Source organism: Triticum urartu, chromosome 2 (genome assembly GCF_003073215.2).
Source record: "Triticum urartu cultivar G1812 chromosome 2, Tu2.1, whole genome shotgun sequence".
Lineage (NCBI taxonomy): Eukaryota > Viridiplantae > Streptophyta > Magnoliopsida > Poales > Poaceae > Triticum > Triticum urartu.
The window spans coordinates 162,329,225-162,339,680 of record NC_053023.1 but is presented as its reverse complement, the minus strand read 5'-3'; the positions used below and the strand labels follow the sequence as shown (position 1 = coordinate 162,339,680).

The 10,456-nt window shown below is 44.7% G+C and overlaps 1 protein-coding gene across 1 annotated transcript; it reads right to left on the bottom strand.

Annotated features, from left to right (window-relative positions):
- Positions 1-220: 220 nt before the first annotated feature.
- LOC125536542 (putative yippee-like protein Os10g0369500) lies at positions 221-5,475 on the bottom strand. The gene is made up of 3 exons (XM_048699776.1): positions 4,917-5,475; positions 3,781-3,889; positions 221-521 (listed from the first exon to the last, which is right to left on the bottom strand). Exons 1-3 carry the CDS (start codon positions 5,057-5,059, stop codon positions 438-440), a joined length of 336 nt encoding a protein of 111 aa, XP_048555733.1. The 5' UTR covers positions 5,060-5,475; the 3' UTR covers positions 221-437.
- Between the last annotated feature and the right edge of the window lie 4,981 nt (positions 5,476-10,456).

The window sequence follows — 10,456 nt, the reverse complement described above, 5'->3', positions numbered from 1 at the left end:
TATTATCGTTACAGATATAAGTACAACTCTTTAACGGGCCCATTCTGGGCCGGCAAGCCGAGCCGGTGGGCGAGGCTGTCTTCTAGGCCGGCCTGAGGGTTGAGTTGGGTCTTGGCGCTCGCCCGGTTCGCTGATAGATAGATTCCAGATGAGGTAAGTAAAGAGTACTAGGCCTACATCAGCACCCAGCTTCAGAAACCCGATCTGTGAACCTCCACGGTTGAGTCAAGAAAAGCTGGTAACAATTCAATTTCAGAGGCCAGCCGAGCAAATGTAACAGGGGGCAACAGATTTCACAAATGCATTTTCGTGGTGATGGCCGTCACCAGAGTAATAAATGTTCAGGAAATCAGTATCAACGAATCTTTAGCTACACTTCGCAAGTTGCGAATGTCTGCTTTTGCAGACTTTGACAGCAGATCATCAGTTCCCGCCAGCTAACGTCCTTCTTTCAGCATCATGTTCTTCTCTAGTATGAACTTTCCTTCTTTGTACTTCTGGTCTTCGTTGTAGGCTTTCGCCTGCATATAGTCCAATGAGTAGGGAAGTCATCATAACAATCAAAGGTTCGGAAAACAACCCAACGTCAACAAAGAAAGCTTGCATGGCCTTTTTGAACCCTCAAGGGCTCATTCCGTTTGGAGGAAACCGAAACGTCAGAACTTTGGAGGAAACCGAAACGTCAGAACTGTAGAAGTACATACTCTAGCCAATGCAACCAAAAGACCATCAGATGAAAAAAAACTAGGCAATAATACATTTATACATCAACACTCCCCCTCGCGTGTGGCTCCCTCAGGCCTAAACATGAACCAAAGGTGGGCTGCAATTTTATTGCGCCAGCCGGGTCTTGAATTCGAGACCTCTTGGCTCCGATACCATGTAGAAGTGCATGCTCTAGCCAATGCAACCAAAAGACTGATCTGATGGAAAAGACTAGGCAATACATTTATACGTCAACAAGAACTAGGAGAGTACGGGAATTTGATAAGGATGACAAATGTCATCCTAAGAGCATCTCCACTAGCTGCCCTATTTTAGGGCATAATAGTTTTTTAGGGCATTTGGGGCAAACAATGCAGCTCCAACACAACAGCTGCCCTTGTTGTAAATTTTGCAAGAAAGTTTTTAGAGCAGCCCAATAAGGCAGCGCCAGCTGCAAATATACAGCAGTCGCGCGGCTGCGCAACCAAAATCAGAGCCGCACGCAGTCCAACTGCCACCTCAGGAACCTTCCCCGCAGCCCTTTTCCCTCCACGCCACCGCCGCCCCACTGAATCCAGCCATCACGCACCACCCCGCAGCTTGAAACCATCGTACCCCTGTTCCAATCGGCCACACCGCCACTGCCCTGCCACAGCAGTACCCCATTTCCAATCCTAAAACCGTCGTTGCACCATACCGCCCTGTGGACCGAATCCAGCCATTACCACCGCGCGCCACGCCGCACTGCCGGATCCGCTCCCCCCCCCCTCTCCAATCGGCCGCCACTGCCGAGGCTGCCGCCGAAACGCGCGCCAAAGAGCACACGTTCGGCTGCGGCAGTCCGGCCACTACGGCGCCGAGCTGCAGTGCGACGGCCAGCGCCATTGGCTCGGCAAGTTCGAGTGGCGGAGCTAGCCACGAGCGCGTTCAACATCGCCTGTTGGAGGCTTGACCGGCCACGTCGCAAGCTTAACTTTCCGGTAATTGAATCTCGGGAGGGGGCGAAGTTCATCACTCCGACGGTGAATATTGTATCCCGCAAGGAGAAGAGGGTCACCCGCATTGTCCTGGAGCAGCGGGACACCCGGGAGGGCGATGAGGCGGCGATGGCGAGGTTCGCCGTGGAAAATCCACATCTTGTACAGGCGGAGGTGGAGTGGTTTTGAAAGAGGGACAATGAGCGCAAGGTGGAGCGCAAGGAGGGCGAGGCTAGCCCCTCCAGGGTGATCAAGCTCGGGTCTGACGACGAGGTTGAGCTTGACGACCAGAGTGAGGAGTTCAATACCTCTAAGGAGGAGACCATGGTGTTTTGGAACGCCATCGGACACACAACCTGACGATGATGATGAGTAGTATGTGCATAGTGTGTCCGTAGGAGTACTATGTGTTTGAATGTTTGGATGTTAAGTTGAATGTTCGGATGTTTACGTTGCATGTTTAAAACTTCGAATGTTTAGGAGTTTGTATTTGAAGTATGCAATGTGATCAAGTGGTTTGGATGTTTGTTTGGATGAGTCCCTATTTTTGGGCAGCTGTTGGAAATGGACATATTTTTTGTGCCCAAAAAATCACCTTTTGGTGCCCCAAATTTTACTCCGAACACTTTTTGGTGCCCTATTTTAGGTCTACTGTTGGAGATGCTTTAAGGATTTGTCTTGCCTCGTTCCTACGCAAAAAATGAGCTTTGAGTGGATGTATAGTTTCCTCCAAAAATACTGGAAATGAGTAGTATCCCAAAGGAATTTCAGTATGCGTTTCCTACAAACCGAATGCATCTATAAGAAATTTTCCTCTAGAATCCTTGGTCCTTTGTATTTCCTACGAAAATCCTCCAAACCGAATGAGGCCTAAGAGGGAAGGGAAAACTGTGCTCCGAACAGGACCTAAAAGATATGTGAAGGTATTTATTTGTTCCTGCTCTCATTTCATGCCAATTGCACCAAAAGTTTGAACATCCATGACCAGGCTTGCTCTGGCATACATGTCAATGTCAGGCTCAAGGGAAAAGACAACCCATCCCTGGAGCCTGGAGGAACCTTTGTACTAGTATAACCGCAGCCAGACGATAACAAGATCCTGATAAGCTAATGCTTCATGATTCCAGGGAAAATGCAGTCAAACTAGGACATCAAACATGACTTAAGTGACACGCTATGAATACCAGGTGGACTGGGATGTGCTTCTATCAAGAAAAAATATAGTTCCATAAACATGACAAAAAAACAGGAGAAAAGTAAAAAAAAATCCATAAGAACCTAGATGAACTGACAGCGACAGAATTTTACTTTCTGGCCTTTAACGAGCAAGGCATGGATTCAACATTTATGTCTTAACTACAACATTGTTATGAACTTGCTATACAAGAAAATAAGGCATCGATACATAAAAAGATACTCTACAAAATAGAAAGACCTATAATTAGTTGCCCATAAACAAGTCTACAAATCTACGGATCCCTCAAAAAAGTCAGCAGATAAAATATGTGGATGTGTCATTTAGGTTTCAGAATAATTTCACCAAATGTGGCCGTCTCTGTCAACTACGCAACCTATACCCTGCACCCAATAGCCAAGAGAATTCTGAATCAAGTGGTCCTCTAGAAACGCAAGGTCATGCCTTAGCTTCCGTGACAGGGGACGTACCTAAGGCACCAAGAAGAGCTAACCAGCTAAGAATATGCATTATGTCTGTTTTAGTTGCTTCATTCCAATTAGCAATTCAGTTGATTAGCTACCTACTGTTAGGCTTTGATGTGTCAGCCTCTCCATATATAAAGGGAGTTGGCAGTGGGGAACAGGATCAACGCATCAACAGAAATCACAGTGAATCACCCAAATCTCTAATCTATCCTATCACTAGCAGCCATGTAGTACATGGCTATCTTCCTGGTAGTAGTTTCCCCAGTAAGAACCCTAGTTTCATATTACAAACATCACTATAACAGGATAGTGCTAGGATGCTTATTCTCTTATAGATGAATTAATTTCAACAGTATGATAAACTCACATGCTTTAACTAATCTATAAGCAGTATTAAATGAATTTTTCATTAACTAAAATGTAAACTAAAACTTACATATTTCCAGCCAAGGAGTCGTTGGCAGCAGCTACAGTAGATATCGTTCACTGTATGCAATCCAGTCAAAAGATGGCGATCCTCATTGGGACCAAGGCTCACATTCACCCTGGATGTCACATTCACCCCAGATTAACATGTCAACAATAATTAGCAAAAGCTTGGTAGTTCAGATGTTCAATGGTCAATTACTCATACTTAATTCAGTTTAGATAAAGAGTTCATGTAATGTTAATAACCATACTTTTCTATTTGACATCTATGTTTCCTAGATAATATGGAACTGTTGCCTGATTACATAATTTATTGAAATTAACTCAGTATTTGGGGCGAAGAAAGTGAAGGATACTTCATTAGCAGGTCTATTGAATTCACAAAATGTGAGCTCTCCATGAAGTTAACTTTTGATAGTTGGTCAGCAACATAAAGATGAAAATGGGCTAAGAAGCATTTTCATATTCAGAAACAACTGGTCCTGATCAAGCTCTCTCACTTCATAGATTGAGTTGCATATCTCCATTGGCAGTAAAGCATGATCTTGTAAGTCAAGTGATATCAAATGTGCAATTTAGGCTACTTAGCCTCCAAATTTTAACTCTCTAGCCTAAGATCAACATAGGTCACCAGGTGGACCATAAGGTCTGTAACAATACATACAATTTTGCCCGGGTTGATTACCAAACTCACTTATTGTCTTTCGAAATAGGGTGCCAGACTCATTTGACTCATATTCATCATGATTCAGAAGATTCAATGCTGCTCAAATCAAACATAACCATACCGGATCCATCATCGCATTCTTGCATTCAGCGTACTGCGTAATTAGTACTAATAACAATCATGATTTTTCACCCAAAAATCAGAAGCAAAACCCCCTCAAGGAAACAACATTACTAGTACTGCTACAAAACAATAATCTTGCAACTATGACGAACTTAAATCAGTGTTGTTACCAGCAATGCATCTAACTTGCACGGCACGACTTGGCTACTACTATCTAGTAATGCCTGCAACTGAAAAGCATTTCTAGAACAGCGGCATTGCAATGATCGCACGATCCACACGCGGAAAGCAGGGAAAATAGAGGAGGGCGAAGAGAGAGAGAGAGAGAGAGAGAGAGAGATGGCTCAGCTCACACGCTATCGAAGAGGTAGGCGCGGCCGTGGCGGCCACGGAACTCCTTGGACACGATGTCGTCCGGCGACGCCGAGTCAACCCTGCAGAACTTGCACTTGAACACCTTGGGCCCCGGGAGGTACTCCACGAACAGCATCCCCATCCCCCCCTCCCCTCGCCTCCCGGAGAGCAATTCAGCAGAAGCAGCAGCCGCAGAAGATTCCCTTCCCCCGACCAAATCAGCAATCGAGCTGCGGGGAGGCGGAGAGGCCGCTAAACCTTATCAAATTCCGAATCGGGAGAATGGGAGGTCGGGGAGCCGGCTGCCGGGCCCGATCGCCATGGACGGGGGAGGGATCGGCGGCGCGGCAGCGGAATCGGGCGGCGGATTTGGCTGGGGGGCAGTGGGGGTTGGGAAAGCGGAGGCGACGAGGAACAAATGCCCACTTGCTTGTCCTTGCTTCTGTTTTCTGGTAGCTTCGCACGTTTGTTGTTGGGGGCGATGGCCTGGTTTTGTGGTTCGTGGCCTCGGCCTCCGCCTCCGTTGGGCGTACGTGGGGGGGCGGTGGTCGCTTTGCCGTTGCGTCGAGCGTCGGGCAAAGTTATACGGGATTGGACAAAGCGACGTGCGAACGGGCCAATCCGAGTCGTGGCACTGGCATGGCTTGGCGACGATGCGCGTTGTGTTATCCGAAAGCTTTTCGGCATTTTGCGAGCGCTAGATTCACCTCGGGCTAGGGTCTGATCTCGCGTATCTCAGCATTTGGATCCTTATTATTTTGCTAGGAATAGGAATGGTGCAATTAAATTTCGTACTGTTAGGTTCGATTTCGTGTATTTTAACATTTTTTCTGCATCACCCCGCAAAAAAAACATTTTTTCTGCATGATTATTTTTAACACAATACAGACGCAAGCCCTCGTATATACGTGCATACACTTACTCGTATTAACGCACACATGCACATCCCATCCTTATGAGCACCTCCGAGAGACTGAGTCGGCATATCATCTTGAAATTTTACGAAGTCACTGTAGACGTCTCGTAGTCGAGGGGAACGTCTTCTTCCACTGAATCCCAATGGATTGAGGATACCACTATCCACCTAATCATCCAATCACACGTTGATTCTTAACACGTGTGTTTTGATTTATTAGGGAATTTTGACTTGACCTCTCTGAGACAGGACAAGAAGATTTCCATCCTATAGTGAAAGAGATATGGAACAATTGTTTCTCTTTCGATGATCGTATTGGTATGGTTAGTTTTAAGAATTTTGTAAGAGATTCAGGGGTTTAATTCCTCTTATTATTAGGGAGGAGTTGACTGCTCCGGAGGAACTCAAGGAACAAGATCCTCTAAACTTCTGTTTTTCATGATGTTTGATGGATAGATCAAAAAGTTTTCTCGCAAATAAAAGATCATCCACACTATTAACTAGTATCTTGTGGGAGGAGTAAGATTCTAATAGATCCTAATAATTTTTTGATTGATGAACCAAAACATAAACATGTTAAATACACGAGCAATCGCTGTTGAAATGAGATCTGAACATCTCTTAATTCACAAAATTGTTATTTTATAAGCGCTTCTAGGAGCTGGTGGGTCCACAAGTGAAAGAAGAGGTTCTTGTTGTCCTTAATGGTGGACCGATGCTGGCGGGTTGGAACGAAACAACGACTGTGTTGATTCTGAAGGTTACAAATCCAGAGCGTGTGACGGAGTTCCGGCTTATTCTGTGATGCGTTGTATAAGTTAATCTCTAAGGTGATGGCAAATCATTTGAAGGAGATCTTAGAAGATATCATTTCACCAATGCAATCAGCTTTTGTCCCGGTAGAATGATTACAGATTGTGTTGTTGGCCTATAAAACCATTCATATGATGTACAGAAAGAAGGGGGCAAGCTGGGAATGTGCCAGTAAAGCTCGTCATGAGTAAAGCGTACGATCGTGTTGAGTGTGATTTTCTAGAAAGGGTCATGCTCAGGATGGGTTTCGCGCGGGGGGGGGGGGGGGGGGGGGCTGGGTGAGCAACATCATGATGTGTGTACGATCAGTGCGTTATCAGGTGGAGATAACCAGAAGTTGTCTAGAGAGATTATCCCAGAGCAAGGCCTTCGACAGGGAGACCCATTATCCCTTATATTTTTATAATGTGTGTCGAAGGTTTCTCGGCGCTACTACAAAAGGCAGATGAGGAGATACACCGAAAATCAATCACTTGTTTTCGTCGATGATTCACTTATTATGAAGACAACTACTCAAGGGGCAGCGAAACATCAATAAAATTTGGCACTATAGGAGGAGCAGTCTGGACAAATGATAAATAAGGATAAAATTTCAGCGATGTTTAGCAAAGGTACAAGTGGGTGAAAGAAGTGTACTCCTTGTTGGCCTTGGTATTCAGGCTGAATATCATAATCAACAGTATTTGGGCTTGCCGGTTCATACTGGGACTTAAAGGAGTAAGGAGTTTGAGTACCTCAAACAGAGGATTTGGATGTGTATACAGGGTTCGAAGGAGAAGCTTTTGTCAAAAGTTGTGAAGAAAGTTTAGATAAAAGTTGTGGCTAGGGCGATTATGACATATGCGACTTCGTGTTTGATCTCACTAAAAAATTATGCAAAGAGATCAATGCTCTGATTGCTCACTATTGGAGGAGTCAACAAGATAAAATGAATAAATGCAATGGGTAAGCTGGGAGGATATGACAAAATCAAAGAAGGATGGTGGCCTTGGGTTCAAGAATCTACACGTTGTCAACATGGCAACGTTATCCCGTTAAGGGCGGTGGCTATTGGACGCCCCAGATACACTATGTGCTTGAGTCCTCAAGGCTTGGTACTGTCCAAATGGTTCAGTTATAGATGTTGTGGTGAGTGATGTCATCTCATATATCCGGAGAAGTGTTTTACGAGGCATTACTCTGTCGAGTAAGGAGTAGTTTGGCGTGTGGGTTCAGGTGAAAAAGGTTAAATTATGGGAGGACCCTTTGTAGGATCGAAAGTATGTCTAGAGGGGGTATGACTAGATGAATTGACAAAATCAAAACTTATCATTTTCCCAATTTTAGTCATGGGCAAGTTTTAGCAAAATCTACCAAGTCAAGCAACACCCTACACATGCAAGTTTAAGAGTTGTGCAGCGGAAATTAAAGACTTTACATATGAACGTAAAGGAGGGATTGGAGAAATCAAATGCAATGAAGTCACGGTGATTTTTGTGTGGTTCCAATAGGTGGTGCTATCGTACGTCCACGTTGATGAAGACTTCAACCCACAGAGGGTAACGGCCACACGAGTCCACGAAGGGTCCACGAAGAAGCAACCTTGTCTATTCCACCATGGCTACGTCCACAAAGGAGTAGCCTCACTCGGGGTAGATCTTCACAAAGTAGGCGATCTCCTTGCCCCTACAAACTCCTTGGTTCAACTCCACATGATCTTGGAGGCTCCCAAGTGACACCTAACCAATCTAGGAGACATCACTCTCCAAAAGGTAAAAGTTGTTGTTGTTGATGATGAACTACTTGCTCTTGTGCTTCAAAAGATAGTCTCCTCAACACTAAATCACTCTCTCACAGATTTGGCTTGGGTAGGAGAAGGATTGGAGTGGAAAGCAACTTGGGGAGGCTAGAAATCAAGGTTCAAATGGTTGGATTGGAATGCCTTGATCTCAAGACATGAGTAGGTGGTTCTCTCTCAGAAAAGGAATGGCGGAAGTGTTTTCATTCTAATGGCTCTCTTAGAGAGTAAGTGGGGGTGGAGGGGTATATATATCCTTCACCAAAGATCCAACCGTTACAACCTTTAGACACATCTCGGTGACACGAAAGAAATAATCTCGGTGAGACCGACCTGTGTAAAAGATTCAAACTTTAGGAATCTCGGTGAGACTGACTTGTGTAAAAGATTCAAACTTTAGGAATCTCGGTGAGACCGAACGGACCAACTCGGACAGACCAATATGCGATTGCCTAAGCAAGAACTCGCTTCGATAGTTCCGATCAAACCAACTCGGTAATTACAAGATGGAATTGAAGGGTTACAGAAACTTGGTAACTGCACTTCGGTGGGACCGAATGTCATCTCGGTTCTATCGAGTTTCTAGGGTTTCATTGTGGGTCTATCTAGGCTGAACACGGCGGGTCTGGAAGAAAGTGTAATGGTGGGACCGAGTTTGATGTTTAGGGTTTGAACAGATTGGAGTGTGGGAAAGTGGCTAAGGTTTTTGGAGCAATATCTTCAAGCACTTTGAGCAACTAAGTCATGCAAAACCTCATACCCTTTTAATAGTATTTTCTTTCCCATAGACTCAATGTGATCTTGGATCACTTAAGCAAAAAGGAAGAGTCTTGGGGCTTTTGCCATTATGTTTCCATAGCATTTTGAGGGGTCCACATCCACATTTCCTTGCCATGCCAACATTGAACTTTCCTAAAAACTATCTTTGAGTAGGCATTAGTACAATGGCATATATGTTGTTATTAATTAGCAAAATTACCTGGGGATTACTTGCACTTTCACCCTTGGATCCTGAGGGGTGAAACGAGGAAGCTGAGTTATACTCGAGGAAACACAGTTATCACAAAAGTTAGTGACTTAATGGACCCAATACTAGAAACTTGGGATGAACAACTTGTTCTGGATCTTTTCTGTGAGGAGGATGTAAAAAATATTCTAGTCATTCCAATTCATGGGGGCATGGAATACCATATTGCTTGACACTTTTATCCAAAAGGGGAGGTTCTCTGTCAAGTCAGCTTACCATCTTGGCATCAAACTCAGGGATGTTCGAATGTGTCGAGATGTTGAATCTTCCTCAGGTGCAGGTCATGGAGCTGATATGTGGAGCCATTTATGGAATCTAACTATGTCGAGTAAGGTGCTCATTTTTTATTTGGAGATTGGCCCGAAACAGTTTGCCACTTAGGATGAATATAAGGAGAAAGAAGGTAGAGCTCGATGCAATCTGTCCAATTTGCAAAAGACTTGACGAGGGGGGGGGGATTTGTTTGTTAAATGCAAGAATGTGAAACATGTATGAAGGCTTTTGGACCTAGAAGATGCTCATTTAGACCTAGTGCATTCTTTGACTCCCATGGAGTTGGATAGCACAAGACGTGATACTGCTCTTGTACTCCTATGGGAATGGTGGTCCGCCAGAAATAAAGCGAATGTAGGCGACAAAGTGAGAGTTGCCAATCATGTCTGCGGTGTTGGAAATATGCCCTAGAGGCAATAATATTTGTATTATTATATTGTTGGGGAATGTAGCATGCAATTTCAAAAAAAATCCTACGCTCACACAAGATCTATCTAGGAGATGCATAACAACGAGAGGGGGGGAGTGTGTCTACGTACCCTCGTAGACCAAAAGCGGAAGCGTTTGACAACGCAGTTGATGTAGTCGAACTTCTTCTCGTTCTGATCGATCAAGCACCGAACGTATGGCACCTCCGAGTTCTGCACACGTTCAGCTCGATGACGTCCCTCGAACTCTTGATCTAACAAAGGTCAAGGGGGAGTTCCATCAGCACTACGACATGGTGACGGTG